The 15,225-nt window shown below is 65.4% G+C and overlaps 1 protein-coding gene across 1 annotated transcript; it reads left to right on the plus strand.

The window, feature by feature from the left end:
* The first annotated feature begins 13,616 nt into the window (after positions 1-13,616).
* Positions 13,617-15,190, plus strand: ABHD16B (abhydrolase domain containing 16B). The gene has a single exon (XM_004620252.2). The coding sequence runs from the start codon at positions 13,617-13,619 to the stop codon at positions 15,021-15,023; it is 1,407 nt and encodes a 468-aa protein (XP_004620309.2). The 3' UTR covers positions 15,024-15,190.
* The last annotated feature ends 35 nt before the right edge of the window (positions 15,191-15,225 follow it).

The raw sequence follows: 15,225 nt of genomic DNA on the forward strand, positions 1-15,225 counted from the left end.
CCGGGCTCGGCAGGTGGGAGGCGGCCGGCCGCGCCGCGCCCCGGAGCCCCCGGCGACCGCTCGGCCCGTCCCCTCCTCCCGGCAGGGAACAGCTGGCCGGGCGGCCCCTCGCCCTTCCCCGCGACCCCTCCCGCGGCCCCGCACCTGCCCGCCCGCGGCGGGGTGCGGGGAGGGGCGAGCGCTCCGGGCCGCCCCCTCCCCTCGACTCGCGCATCCCGGCTCCTGGGACAGGGACCGGCCCCCACACCTGCGCCGGCCGGCCTGGACGGGCGCCCCCCACGCGCCGCCCGCCGCCCCGGGGCCCCGAGTCGCTTTTCCTTTCTGCTGCGAAACCCAGCGGGGGCGGCCGCGGTCTGAGGCTGGGGCTGACCCCCAGCAGGCCCCCGTCCTCTGCGGACCCTTACTGCCCCCGGAGCGGAGACCGTGTCTCAGAGGTGCTCTTTGTCCTGGGCACCCAGTGTCCAGGGAAACGCAGGGTGCTGGGCTGGGTCAGTATGGACAGTGCTCTCCCCGTCAGTGTGGGACCCTGTGGCGTTGGCTGTCAGCTGCCTCGGGAAGCATGCCCGACTACCCCAGTGACAGGACCTCGTCCACCCACTGCCCACCTCTGCCCACTGCCCACCTTTGTCCACCTTCTACTACCCTCCTCTGCCAACCCCTGCCCACTGCCCACCTCTGTCCACTGCCTACCTCCCAGTGCCCTCCTCCACCCCGCCTGGAAGGGAGGGGCCCGGCCACTGTGTGCACTCCCTGGGGTAGCCCCTAGAGCCAGTCCCTGTCCCTGTCCCTGCCCGCCCAGCCCTGCATCCCTGTGGTTCTCTTCACCGCGGTCTCCGCAGGCAGGGGACCTGCCTGTTTATGCTCTGCCGTCGCCATGGCAACTGCCCTGCAGCCCCTCCCTGCGAACTGCCCGCAACCTCCGCTTGTCCTCTCCAGGCCTCGGCTGGCAGCTCTCGGGAAGCCAGGCGGGGCAGGCGGTAGAGGGCCCGGGGTGCCCAGCCTGGCCCCGCGGTGCGGCCGCCATCTCCCCTGGTTTCTGCCGGCCGGGAGCCCCGCCCTGCTCACTGCCAGCTGGCCCTTTGCTGCCCGCCAGGCCTCCTGCGACCACCGTCCAGGGCCACCGGGGCCAGGGGCTACCTGCCAAGCCCTGCAGCCCCACCCTGCTCTCCCCAGGCCTGTGCCCCTGCCAAGTCCCAACTGCCGCGCCAGCTGCCACCACCAACTGTCGCCCGGCTCATTCCAAGCCCCCCAACTGTCCTCCTGAAGGACCAGTGCCAGCGGCCATCCCCTCCCCTCCCGACCCTGCTGCACCCTCACCCTCCGGCCATCCCCTTCCTTCCTGAGCCCCTGCTCCCACCCCCTAGGCTGGCCCTCTGCGGTCCAGAGCTCCCTGCCGGGCACGCGGGACTTGCCCGTGTGTGCAGGGCTGAGCCCTGGCCAGAGGGCAGGGGCAGAAGGCGGGGGTGCGGGGGAGGAGGACAGAACAGGGCCCACTGTGCCGTGGCCAGGCACTGGACCTAGGCCTGTCCTCAGGGGTCTGGAAAGAGCCAGGACTGATGAACCCCACCCCCCTCCAGGGAGCCTTGCGCTCGCCTGGCAGTGCCTTCCTCTGCCCACGCTCTCCCCTTCCATCTCTGCTCCTGCCCACTACCAGCGCCCCGGAGCAGCTCCGAGCATCCCCACCGCGCCCCAGGTGCCGGCCAGGCTGTAATTCCATCTCGGCCTGCGGCAGGCAGCGGGGGCCTAGGCCTCCGGCCCGAGAAGGACCACAGCTGCTTCCAGGCCCAGGCTCACATTGCAGCGATGGCACAGATAGAGCCGGGGAGAGGGACACCGCTCCCGGCCACGTCCCCACAGACGGGGTGCTCCTTGTCAGTTCCCCCAGAGAGATTTTTCCCTGTCAGATCCTCAAGTGCTCCCTCTCAGCCCCCACAGAGGAAATTTCTCTCTTCCAGGTCCCCACAGAGGGAGGGACTCCGTCTCGGCCCACAGAGATGCTGTCACGTTCCCAGATGCTCCCTGCAAGATCCCCACAGAGGAAGATGCTCCCCGTTATGCGCCAACAGAGAGGGAGATGCTCCCCATCATGCATCAACAGAGAGGGAGGTGCTTCCCATCATGCACCAACAGAGAGGGAGGTGCTCCCCATCATGTACCAACAGAGGGAGATGCTCCTCGTCATGCGCCAACAGAGGGAGATGCTCCCCTTCATGCGTCAACAGAGGGAAGTGCTCCCCATCATGTGCCAACAGAGAGGAAAGTGCTGGTGCTCCCTGTCATGCACCAACAGAGGAAGGTGCTCCCCTTCATGCACCAACAGAGGAAGGTGCTCCCCATCATGCACCAACAGAGGAAGGTGCTCCCTGTTATGTGCCAACAGCAGAAGGTGCTCCTCGTCATGCACCAACAGAGGGAGGTTCTCCCAGTCATGCCAACAGAGAGGAAGGTGCTCCAAGTCATGCGCCAACAGAGGGAGGTCCTCCCCATCATGCGCCAACAGGGGGAGGTGCTCCCTGTCATGCGCCAACAGAAGGATGTGCTCCCAGTCATGCCAACAGAGAGGAAGGTGCTCCCGATTATGCACCAACAGAGGGAGGTCCTCCCCATCATGCACCAACAGGGGGAGGTGCTCCCCATCATGTACCAACAGAGAAAGAGGTGCTGATGCTCCCTGTCATGCACCAACAGAGGAAGGTGCTCCCCGTCATGCGCCAACAGAGAGAAGTGCTCCCCATCATGCACCAACAGAGGGAGGTGCTCCCGGTCATGCGCCAGCAGAAGTGCTCCTGGTCATGCGCCAACACAGGAAGGTGCTCCCCATCATGTGGCAACAGGGGGAGGTGCTCCTGGTCATGCACCAACAGGGGTGATGGTCCCTGTCATGCGCCAACAGAGAGGGAGGTGCTCCATCAGGTCCCCAGATGAGGAATGCCCCCTCTCTAGTCACTACCAAGGGTGTGCTCCCTACCAGCACTGAGGGAGGTGCTCCATGTCGAGTCCCACAGGAGTGCTCCGTGTCAGAGGCCCACAGAGATAGGTGCTCCTGTTTTTCCCACAGATGGGTGGCTTCCTTTTACGCTCCATCGAGGAGAGTACTCCAGACGAGGCCCCCCAGAGGGAGGTGCTCCCGGTCAGGTCTCCACAGAGGAGTGCTCCCGTCAGGTGCCCATGGGAGCACTGTCAGGTCCCCACAGGAGGGAATACTTGATGTCATGTCCCCCAGATGCTCCCTGCCAGGGTCTCCACAGGTTTCTCTCTTTTTTTTTTTTTTTTTTTTTTTTTTTTTTTTTTTTTTTGCTTTTTGGGTCACACCCAGCGATGCTCAGGGGTTACTCCTGGATTTGCACTCAGGAACTACTCCTGGCGGTGCTTGGGGGACCATATGGGATGCCGGGGATCGAACCCGGGTCGGCCGCGTGCAAGGCAAACGCCCTACCCGCTGTGCTATCGCTCCGGCCCCAGGTTTCTCTCTTTTTGGGGTGCACACCTGGCTGCGCTCAGGGGACCCGCGGCCCCCACTACCTGCAAGGCCAGCACCTTCCTCCTGGGCTACCTCTCCGATCCCTCTGCACGTCACCTCTACCAGGGGCCCTCTTCTGCCGGTGCTGCTTAGAGACCACCAGAGCCACGGCTGGGGCCCCTGGCAGTCCTGTGCCCACCATAGGCCCCCTTTCAGGAGCCTGCTCTCACGTCTCACACAGGTAGGACCCACGGGCCACCAGCGCACCCTGGGGAGTGCAGCCACTGCCAGCCTGTGGCACGCCTGCCCCCCCTGCTAGTGCACCCCCAGCCCCCTGGGTCCCCCTGCATCATCTCGTGCCCTTCCCGCACCACTTTACTTACTATAAGCACCAGGGGTCTCTCTCTGCCTCTGTCTCTGTCTCTGTCTCTCTCTCTCTCTCACACACACACACACACACACTCGGGGCCACAGTACACTTGATTTGTGGTGCTTATGTGTGGACTTGCTCAGGGTCACTCCTAAGGTTACTCGCAGGGCCGGTTGGGTGCAGAACCCTTTAGTTGAAAAGTTCACACTCACCGATTGCCCCTGAACACTGTGGGAGGTACCAAGTATCACAGACACAGGCACCTGAGCACAGGTACACATGCCTGAGTATGCACACCTGAGCACAGACACACACACCTGAGCACAGAAAGTTATACCTGAACATGACACATACATCTGGGCACAGAGAGGCAGCCTGAGCACAAACAGCTGCACCTGAGCACAGATATGCACCTGAGCACGGACACATGTACCAGAGCACAGACACACGTAGCTGAGCATGAACGCACACACCTGAGCATGGACACACACATCTGAGCATGGACACACACACCTAAGCACGTATACACACACCTGTGCACAGAAAGTTACACGTGAACCTGAACATGACACATACATCTGGGCACAGAGAGGAGACCTGAACACAAACAGCTGCACCTGAGCACAGACACACACCTGAGCACAAACACATACCTGGATACAGACACACACCTGAGCATGGACACACACATCTGAGCATAGACACACACACGTGAACATGGACACATACCTGGATACAGACACACACCTGGCCGCGGACACACACACCTGAACATGGACACACACAGCTGAACATGGATATACACCTGAGAATGGACACACACCTGGGCATGGACACACACCTGAGCACGGACACACACAGCTGAACATGGATATACACCTGAGCACGGACACACACACCTGAGAGGGAAGCACCTGGAGCTGGGTGTGGGCACTGCGGAGAGCCGCTTCTGCTGCCTGCAGGGCGCTGTTTCACTCCCCACCCTGCCACCCACCCTCTGTGCCAGCCTCTGCCCAGCCGGCCCACGTGTGCTGATGTCCACTCACCCGCGCCTCTGGGTCTCTCCTGTAGGTCTCTCCCGTGGGTCTGTCCCGTGGGTCTGTCCCCTGGGCCTGTCCCCTGGCCTGTCCCCTGGGCCTGTCCCGTGGGTCTCTCCCGTGGGTCTCTCTCCTGGGCCTGTCTCGTGGGTCTGTCCCGTGGGCCTGTCCCGTGGGCCTGTCTCCTGGGCGTGTCCTGTGGGTCTCTCCTGTAGGTCTCTCCCGTGGGTCTGTCCCATGGGTCTGTCCCCTGGGCCTGCCCCCTGGCCTGTCCCCTGGGCCTGTCCCGTGGGTCTCTCCCGTGGGTCTCTCTCCTGGGCCTGTCTCGTGGGTCTGTCCCGTGGGCCTGTCCCATGGGTCTCTCCCGTGGGCCTGTCCCCTGGGTCTCTCCCCTGGGCCTGTCCCCTGGGCCTGTCCTGTGGGTCTGTCCCGTGGGCCTGTCCCGTGGGCCTGTCCCGTGGGTCTGTCCCCTGGGTCTGTCCTCTGGGCCTGTCCCGTGGGTCTGTCCCGTGGGCCTGTCCCCTGGGTCTCTCCCATGGGTCTGTCCCCTGGGCCTGTCCCGTGGGTCTGTCCCGTGGGCCTGTCCCCTGGGTCTCTCCCATGGGTCTGTCCCGTGGATCTGTCCCGTGGGCCTGTCCTCTGAGACACTTGCCCCAGGTTGCCTGTGAGTTGTCCTGGTATGTGCGGTGGGGGATAGCCTCCTGTGTCGGTGCGAGAGTGTGAGTCCCCCATGCCCGCAGGCCCTGTGCGGCCCTAGCCAAGCCCGTGGTGACAGCCGTGCATGAGCCTGGCCAAGGTGACTCGGGCCAGCTCAGCCTTTGGGCCCGAGGCACACCTGCACCCAGGGTGATGGAGGTGGAGACAGATGCTCCGGGGTGCTCGGAAGAGGTGAGGAAAAGGTCTGGAGGCCTCCCGGGCTGGGTGGGGTGAGTCTGACCCCCGTCTCTCTGGCCTTCTTCCCGACGGAGAGACGCGCGAGCAGGTGGTGGGTGAGCTGGAGGCTGAGGCCTGTCCTGGAGGGGCCAGGGAAGGCCTGGGCTTCCACACCCTGCCCAGCCCAGCGTGCTGTCCTCTCTCCAGGCCACACCGGGGTCTCTGCCGGCCGGGCGCAGATGGCGAGGGCGGCACGAGGTCCTGCGTTGGGTGGGAGCCCACTGCTGAGTGCTTGTCAGACCAGGGGTTCCTGAGGAAGGGAGGGAGGGAAGAGGGAGGGAGGGAGAGAGGGAGGGAAGGAGGGAGGAAGGAAGGAAGGAAGGAAGGAAGGAAGGAAGGAAGGAAGGAAGGAAGGAAGGAAGGAAGGAGGGAGGGAGGGAGGGAGGGAGGGAGGGAGGGAGGGAGGGAGGGAAGGAAGGAAGGAAGGAGGAAGGAAGGAAGGAGGGAGGGAGGAAGGAAGGGAGGAAGGAAGGGAGGAAGGAAGGAAGGGAGGGAGGAAGAAATGGAGGGAGGGAGGGAGGGAAGGAAGGGAGGGAGGAAGGAAGGAAGGGAGGGAGGGAGGAAGGAAGGGAGGAAGGGAGGGAGGAAGGAAGGAAGGAAGGAAGGAAGGAAGGAAGGAAGGAAGGAAGGAAGGAAGGAGGGAAGGAAGGGAAGGAAGGAAGGAGGGAAGGAAGGGAAGGGAGGGAGGGAGGGAGGGAGGAAGGGAGGAAGGAAGGGAGGAAGGAAGGAAGGAAGGGAGGAAGGGAGGGAGGAAGGAAGGAAGGAAGGAATGAAGGGAGGGAGGAAGGAAGGGAGGGAGGAAGGGAGGGAGGGAGAGAGGGAGGGAGGGAGGAAGGGAGGGAGGAAGGGAGGAATGGAGGGAGGGAGGGAGGGAGGGTGGGAGGGAGGGAGGAAGGAAGGGGGTTGCGGGTCTCTGCACCCTCCGGCAGGCCTCGCCCTGGGGAAGGGCTCTCTGCACACCCCTGGGCTAGAACATGGTGGTCAGCTCAAGACCAGCCCACCATGGATGGACAGGCCGGCAGGCGGGACCCCTGGGTGTAGCCCTGAACTCAGGGGGGGCCAGTCCCAGGACCTGAGCCTGGTCTGCGGCCTGGACATGCAGCGGGAATGCCACGTTTCCATGGCACCCAGTGGCCTGAGCCCAGGCGAGGGTGTCCCTCCCGGTGCCCTGCAGACACCCCACACAGCCTGCACCGGGAGGGAGGGCCAGCTTCACGTCTGCCGGGCCCAGGGGGCCTCTGACCCAGGCTCTGGTGCTGAGGGAGAGCTGGGCTCGCGGCCTGCACCCCTCCTGTGTGGCCGTGAGGCAACATTAGCCCTCCTCAGCACCTGAGGGAGAAGGTTCTGTGACCCCGCTGGGCCTAACCGCATCCTGCCCGGGTGCTGGAACCTTCCAGCGGGAGAGCAGGCTCTCACCCCGCACCCCCAGCCTTCCTCCAAGGAGCCAGCACAGCCGGGGGGGGGGGGGCCTGCAGCCTCGCAGAGGGGCTGGGCAGATGTGAGGCCTTGGGCCTCGGGGTGCTGGCTGACCCAGACCCAGGGGCCGCCCCTGGCCTGCTGGCCGGGGTGCTGCCCCTCCCTCGTCTGCTGCCTGCTGCCCTACCCCTTCCGCTTCCAGAGGGCCCCAGGGTTATTTTTAACTCAGCTGAGCTGCCTGTGCTAAAGGTGGACAGTCCTGGAGGAGGGGCCAGCACAGCACTGCCTTCCCAGGAGCTGGGCTTTGGAGCAGATTATTCTAGAACCCAGGGCATCAGCAACAGGGACCCACAGGTCAGCAGAGACACTGAGATCCAGGTGCAGACCAGGGTCTGACACACACATATGTGCATGTATGTACACTCAAGTGCAGGGAACTGTGGACACACAGACACATACAGACACACATGGGCACAGATACACACAGACACACAAGGGCACAGATATACACGGAGACACACAGACACACACAGATATACATGAGCAGGGATATACATGGATACACACATACACACATGGGCACAGATAAACACAGACACACAGACACTCTAGGGCACAGATACACACAGACACACACATACACACATGGGCACAGATACACACAGACACACAAGGGCACAGATATACACGGAGACACACAGACACACACAGATATACATGAGCACGGATACACACAGACACACACATACACACATGGGCACAGATACACATGCATACACACATACACAATGGCACAGATACAGACAGCCACAGACACACATGGGTACAGATACACACGGACACAGACACATATGGGCACAGATACACATGGACACACAGAAACACATGGGCACAAATACAGACACACAGACACACATGGGCACAGATACACATGGATACACACATACACAATGGCACAGATACAGACAGACAGACACAGACACACATGGGTACAGATACACACGGACACACACAGACACACATGGGCACAGATACACATGGATACACACTGACACACGGATACACACAGATACAGAGATACACATATATACACAGAGATACACACAGACACATACATACAGACATGGACACACTAAACACACAGACACACACACAGACACAAACATGGATCCACATACACACACATGGAGACAGATACACACAGATACATAAACCAATACACAAAGACACACACACAGACACAAATCCAGACAGAGACACATACAGATACAGTCACGCAGAGACACAGGCACACACACATACACACACACACGCCTCGGGGCAGAGGGTGTGTGGGGTGCAGGGAGGACCTGGGGTCCACCCACAGATGCGGGCTGAGCTCAGGGTCTTGGCGGGGCCTGGCAGGGGCGTGTGAGCAGGGGGCCCGTGTGCGTCCTCCCAGACCCTCCCATGGGCAGCTCCTGGGACAGTGACCCGGGCAAGGGCCTCTCGGAGGCCGCTCAGGAGAGCCCAGTCCTCGCCCTCTGGGAGGGGTGCGGGCCCAGCTCCCAGCCCCGAGGGATGGAGGCCGGGAGGACAGGACATCCTCTTGGCAGACACGGGGCTCAGACCGGAGGTTCCAGCCCCAGCCAAGGCCGAGGGGAAAAGGTCAGTGGGGCCGGGGCTTCAGGACTCCCGAGCAGAGCCCGGGGGGCCGGCCTGAGGGGGCAGCTCCTGCCCTCGCCGGCCCCGGGAAGCCTGGCGCTCTCCTGACTGCTCCACCCCCGCCCAGGACAGAGGTGGACGGTGTGGGGAGCTGGCCACGGGGTCCCGAGACCTAGAGGGACCTGGGGGACCCGCCCTTCCCTTCGGCCCCGGAGCAGGAAGACGCTGGAGGCCGCGGGCAACCGACCCCCGTCCCCACCCTGGCTCTGGCTGCAGCCGGCCCCAGCCCCCACCCCAGCAGCCTCTCTGCACCTCAGAACTTCCCCCGAGGGAGTTAGCTCCTCAGGAAAAGCAGCCTGGGCCCTGGCGGGCTCTCCGGGTCCGAGCCCGAGCCCGGGCCCCCAGCACCATGGGAGTGGCCTCTCGAAGTAAGCAGAATGCAGCTGGCGCTCGCCTCCACTAACACCAGCTCAAGTGCCACAGGCGCTGTGAACAAGCAACAGGCCCACCACCGGTCCCGGAGTACCCCCAAGGCCACCTCCTCCAGGCAGCTGCCCAGACTGCCCTGCCCCTCCACCTGTCCTGCCCCACTGCACCCTCAGGGTTCTTCTCTTTAATATTTTGGTGGGGGGTGCACAACCTGCAGTGCTCGGGTATCACCCCTCGCAGTGCTCAGGGGACCACATGGGGTGCTGGGGATGGACCCTGGATCAGCTGGGCTACTGCCCGGCCCCTCTGCACGTTTGGTCCACCCCCTCCTCTGTGGTACACACGGAGCTCTCCCAGGCACAGTGCTCCTGCCTGAGGCTCACAGTCCTTGCTGTGGCAAGGCTGGCTGGGCTGTGGCACAGGGCACGTGGGACCCCAGGATCTCAAACCCGGCACCGTCGGTGTCTGCGTCTCAGGGTCGTGCTGCCAGCTCGTCCTGTGCAGCCCCCGTGCCGGGTTGAGAGCAGCCCGCAGGACAGGTTTGAGGGTGCCCATCGCTGCGTGATAGCCTTTCCTCGGGCCTGGCCCTCACTCCCACCTGCCCCTCTCCAGTGCAGGCGCAGCCTCGCACACCTGGCCAGGCTCTCCCCAGCACAGGCACCCAGCACCTGCCGCCCGCCTCTGGGCGCCTCGCGGGGAGCAGGTTTCACTTCCTCCCTGTGGGTGCTCACGAGCAGGGGCCCGCCTGCTCCCCCCTGTGAGCCCCTAGGACAGGACTCCCACTCTCACCTGTGTCACCTGCCACTCACTGGTGTGGCCTGGGACCCTCTCCTTCTCCCCTGTTGTTTTCACCTGTGTGACTGCTGACCGACTGACCCTCTGTCCCCCACTGTTCCCCTGACTGACCCTCTGTCCCCCACTGCTCCCCTGACTGACCCTCTGTCCCCCACTGCTCCCCTGACTGACCCTCTGTCCCCCGTGGGACCAGGCACCTTCTTGCCAATGTCAGTTCTCGGCAGACACCTGCACCAGTGACAGGCCGAGCTTGTGTGGATGGGTCTGGGTGGTGACGGGTCATGACAGGGAGCACCGTGGTGAGGCTGGCCAGGCCCTGTCACCTTGTCCCTCCTGGAGACATCAGGCATCAACTGTCCCAGCTGCCTGGGGGTCTCCTAGCCCGCCCTTGAAATCCTTCCAGAGCCCCCGCCTCAGTGCTGCCCTGGTGCCATGCCTAGTGGGCAGCTGGCCGCCATCCTAAGTCCCGCTCTGCTCCCAGCATGCTCAGGGCTGCCTTCCCCACCGTCCAGGGTCTTTTTCCACCCCCGAGCTCTGCTCGCCGTCGGGAGCTGGACTCCAGGCCTCCCGCAGCTCCGGGCCCAGTCACTGCCCGGTCCCACGTCCAGGAGTTCAGGAACTTTCTCAGAATCTTGCAGGGACTTCTGAGGTGGATTATTTTTCCTTCCCCCCACCCCGCCCAGCCCCGCCATGTTCCTGCCCTCCCACTGCACGGCCCCTGCCCTGCCCTGCCCCCAAGTCCTGCCACACTGGTCTACTTCTGTTTGTTGTTGGGTCTTTTTGTTCACATCTGGTGGTGCTCAGGGATCACTCCTGGCCCTGCACCCAGGGGACCACTGCTGGCGGGGCTTGGGGGGCCACATGGAGTGCCAGGAACAGACCCCGGTGGGCTGCATGCTGGGCACGCACCCTACCCTCCAACCCTGTGTTGGGCCAGAGCCAGAGGTGCTGAGGGGACCGGATGCAGGGTTGGACCCAGGTTGGCTGTATGCAAGGCCAGGGCCCGGCTCCTGGTCTGTCTCTTCCCCTCCGAGTGTGATTCCTGCTGGCTTTGGTCTAGCCCCTCAGGCAGAACAGGATGGCGGCCTGTTCAGCTGCAGACATCCTCCTGGGGGCCCAGCCCGGGCCGGGGCAGCCTGATGGGCCTGGGGGGCTCATGTCCCTCCAGGTCCGAAGAGACCGTGGCCTGGGACTTTCCGGGGACTGTGCCTGTCAAAGTGGCCGCGTGGGGCGGGGTGGGGGCGACACTTCCTGCTGGGCTCACTTGGCCCCTGCCCTGCTCTTCTTCCCCCACCCCAGGGGCTTTCCACGCCACGAAAACACTGCTATTTTTAATCCGGCCCGGGACAGGCCCTGGTCCTGCCCAGCACTCTGGAGAAAGCCTGGGGAGTGAGGGGTGGTTGGCGACCAAAGTCCTGCCCTCCCCCCGAAGGCCCTGGGGTCACCTGGGCGGCTGTTGGGCAGGGAGCAGGGGCCCAGCCGGGTGGGGTGATCCCAGGGCCTGGGTGGGCTCCCTCCCACTTCCTGCCACCCCACCCAGCACTTCAAAGCTCTCCCAGGCCTTGGTCACTCCCACACACCAGCTCGGCCCAGCCCAGGGGCCTCTGGCCCTCGAGCAGCCTCAAAGCTAGGGGACAGCTCTGCTCCTGCCACCTGACCCACGGGGGACAGGAAGGAGCTTGTGGGGTGATGCTTCACCCTCCCCATCCGCTGCCTTACTGGGTGGACCCCAGGAAAAGCCCAGAAGTCACTTGCCTACCCCCCCTTAGCCTCCTGCCCTGGAGGGCTGTGTGCCCTGTCCTGGTGTCCTCCTGGCCGTGCCATCACAGGTCCCAGTTGGAGGAACCTCAGGACCTGGGGGGCCCCTTCCCCCTCCCCGTGCGGGGCAGGGTGTGCCCACCTCACTGGGGCCAGGGCTTGGCGGAGGAGGAGGAGGAGGTTGGGCGGACGCTGGGAACAGAGAGTGCCTGTGAGGGGGAAGGAAACTTTCAGGGTCCCCTGGGGTCAGCTCCGGGACAGTTGCCGTATTTAATCTGCACAGGAGACTGGAGGAAAGGAGGGTGTAACCCAGATCCGCTGAGCAGGCCTCCCCGCCCCCCAGACGCCCTCACCTCCCCCTGGCTGCAGCTCTGAGCCGGGGTCCTTGGGGCAGGGCCCCCCAGCCTGAAATCCCCAGGTGGGGCTAAGCGGATCCCAGCAGGGAAATGGACTCTCCTCGACCCCTGGCTCACTTCTCCATGGCCCCTGGGAGAGGGTGCAGGGAAATGTGGGGGAGATCTCCTGTGGCCCCTGTCCACTCACAAACACCCACGTGGCCCGCCGGCCTCGGTCCCTTCCTGGCAGGGCAGCCAGGTGGTGGAGGGGCAGGCCTGGAATTCTGGGGGCTCCCCTCAGGCACCAGGGGGCCCGTCCTGTGAGGCCCTCGTGCTCTCCGTGCCACCAAGCCCAGGACAAAGCCAGCCCCACCGGAGGCCTGGACAGCTCAGGGCCCCCAGACCCTGTGGGCTGCAGAGCCCAGCGCCTAGCCCCTGGGAGGCCGGAAGGAGGGTGTGGGGCCGTCCCATCCTGAGGAAGCCCGACCGGTCAGCTCCCAGATGTTCAGCAGCTGTCCTGGCTATCTCCGCCCTTTCTCTGACCCCTCATCCTGTCCCCAAGCGGGCGCCCCCTCCCTTCTTCCCCGTGCCCCACTTCCTGCAGGGGCTGGTGCACCCCCACGCCGCCTCGATGAGGAGTAAATCACTGCTCTCCAGCCTCAGCTGGGAGGGCTGCCTGGCGGAGGCCCCGGGGGAGGGCCGGGTTATAAAGTCTGGCGGGTTCAGCCTTCAGGCAGACATGGGGGCGGTGCTGCCTCCCCATCCCAGCCCCCCCCCCCCCGACAGCGGTGGGTGGGCACAGAGCCCCCCATTCCCCAGCCCGGCCCCCTGCGGCGCCCCCGCTGGCCTTCCCTGGCCTCAGACAGGATGGGCTGGGCAGCTGGAGCTCCCGGGCAGGGCCAGGGCTGCCCACTGGCCCGTCCACCCGGGAGGGATTTATCTGAGATTGGAGTCCGAGTGCTGGCCCACAGCGGAGGCCTCCTGCCCACATGGTTCCCTGAGCCCGCCAAGAGGGTCCCTGTGCACGCCCCAGCCGCATCCACCCCAAAAGGAAAACCGGGCCCGGGCTGTCCCCTTCGAGGGAAGGACTGTGTGGGCAGGCCTGGCCTGAGGCGCGTGCCCACCCGGGCGAGTTACGTGACCACTCGGGTGGTGCGGGCGGGGTGAGCAGGGCGCGTGTCCACCCGGGCAATGCATGTGCCCACCGGGGCGGGGCGGGGCTTATGTCCACCCGGGCTGGGCGGCCCGGCTCGGCCTTGGGCGCGTGTCCACTCGGGTGGTGCGGGCCGGGCGCGTCGTCGCCCGCGTCGCGCAGGCCGGCCGTCACCCGGGCCGTGACTCACAAAGCCCGGAGCGGCGCGCGCCCCTGCCCGCGGCCAGCGCACAAAGGGCCGGCGGCGGCGCCCAGGCCTGCGCGGCGCGCCCGAGCGGCCGCTGCCATGTGCGTCGTGTGCTTCGTGAAGGCGCTGGTGCACGTGTTCAAGCTCTACCTGACGGCCAACTACACCGACGCCTTCCGCGGCTGGCCCGTGGACTTCCGCTGGGACGACGTGTGCGCCGTGGGCGGCGGCGGCGGGCGCGGGGCGCTGACGTGCGCGGCGGCCGCGGCGGGCGTGTGGCTGCTCCGGGGCGCGGCGCTGGGGGACGCGGGCCGGGCGCCGCGGGGCGCGCGCAGCCAGGCGCTGTGCCTGCTGCAGCAGCTGCGCGACCTGCCGGGCCAGCTGGCCAGCTACGCGCTGGCCCACTCGCTGGGCCGCTGGCTCGTGTACCCGGGCTCCATGTTCCTGATGACGCGCGCGCTGCTGCCGCTGCTGCAGCAGGGCCAGGAGCGCCTGGTGGAGCGCTACGGCGGCCGGCGCGCCAAGCTGGTGGCCTGTGACGGCAACGAGATCGACACCATGTTTATGGACCGCCGCGGGGACCCGGGCGCCCACGGCCGCGGCCTGCGCCTGGTCATCTGCTGCGAGGGCAACGCCGGCTTCTACGAGATGGGCTGCCTGTCGGCGCCGCTGGAGGCCGGCTACTCCGTGCTGGGCTGGAACCACCCGGGCTTCGGGGCCAGCACCGGCGAGCCCTTCCCGCAGCACGACGCCAACGCCATGGACGTGGTGGTCAAGTACGCGCTGCACCGCCTGCGCTTCCCGCCCGCGCACGTGGTCATCTACGGCTGGTCCATCGGTGGCTTCACGGCCACCTGGGCCGCCATGACGTACCCCGAGCTGGGTGCGCTGGTGCTGGACGCCACCTTCGACGACCTCGTGCCCTTGGCGCTGAAGGTCATGCCCCAGAGCTGGAAGGGGCTGGTGGTGCGCACCGTGCGGGAGCACTTCAACCTCAACGTGGCCGAGCAGCTGTGCCTGTACCCAGGCCCGGTGCTGCTGCTGCGGCGAACGCTGGACGATGTGGTCAGCGCCTCGGACCAGACGCAGGCCCTGCCGGCCGGCGACGTGGGCGGCAACCGCGGCAACGAGCTGCTGCTGCGCCTGCTGCAGTACCGGTACCCCGCCGTGATGGTGCGCGAGGGCCTGGCCATGGTCACGCGCTGGCTGCAGCTGGGCAGCCTGGCCCAGGAGGCCGCCTTCTACGCGCGCCACCGCCTGGACGACGAGTGGTGCCTGGCCCTGCTGCGCACCTACCGCGAGCGCTGCGTTAAGGAGCGGGAGGAGGAGGAGGAGGACTGGGGCCCCCACGGGCTCCCCTTCCCGTGGCTGGTGGGCCGGGGCCTGAGTCCCCGCCGGCGCCGCCAGCTCGCGCTCTTCCTGGCCCGCAAGCATCTCAAGAACCTGGAGGCGACTCACTGCAGCCCGCTGGAGCCCGAGGACTTCGAGCTGCCCTGGAGGCTGTAGCCCGCGCTGTGGCCCTCTGCCCTGGCTGTGACCCCCTCCCGCAGCCTGAAACAGTAAAGCCGGCCCTGCCTGCGGATCCTGACCTGGTGTCTGGGGCAGGGGGCAGAAGCCCGCTGACCCTCGCTCTCTTTCCCCATCCCCAGCTTCAGGGACCGCAGGATAAGCTTGATCCCGGTTATGGGCTAGGGCGCCTCGGAGGGGC

This window comes from Sorex araneus, chromosome 5 (assembly GCF_027595985.1).
Source record: "Sorex araneus isolate mSorAra2 chromosome 5, mSorAra2.pri, whole genome shotgun sequence".
Classification (NCBI taxonomy): domain Eukaryota; kingdom Metazoa; phylum Chordata; class Mammalia; order Eulipotyphla; family Soricidae; genus Sorex; species Sorex araneus.

Bases quoted from the DNA above. Each gene is read 5' to 3' on its own strand.
- ABHD16B (XM_004620252.2), top strand. From the start codon at position 13,617: ATGTGCGTCGTGTGCTTCGTGAAGGCGCTGGTGCACGTGTTCAAGCTC.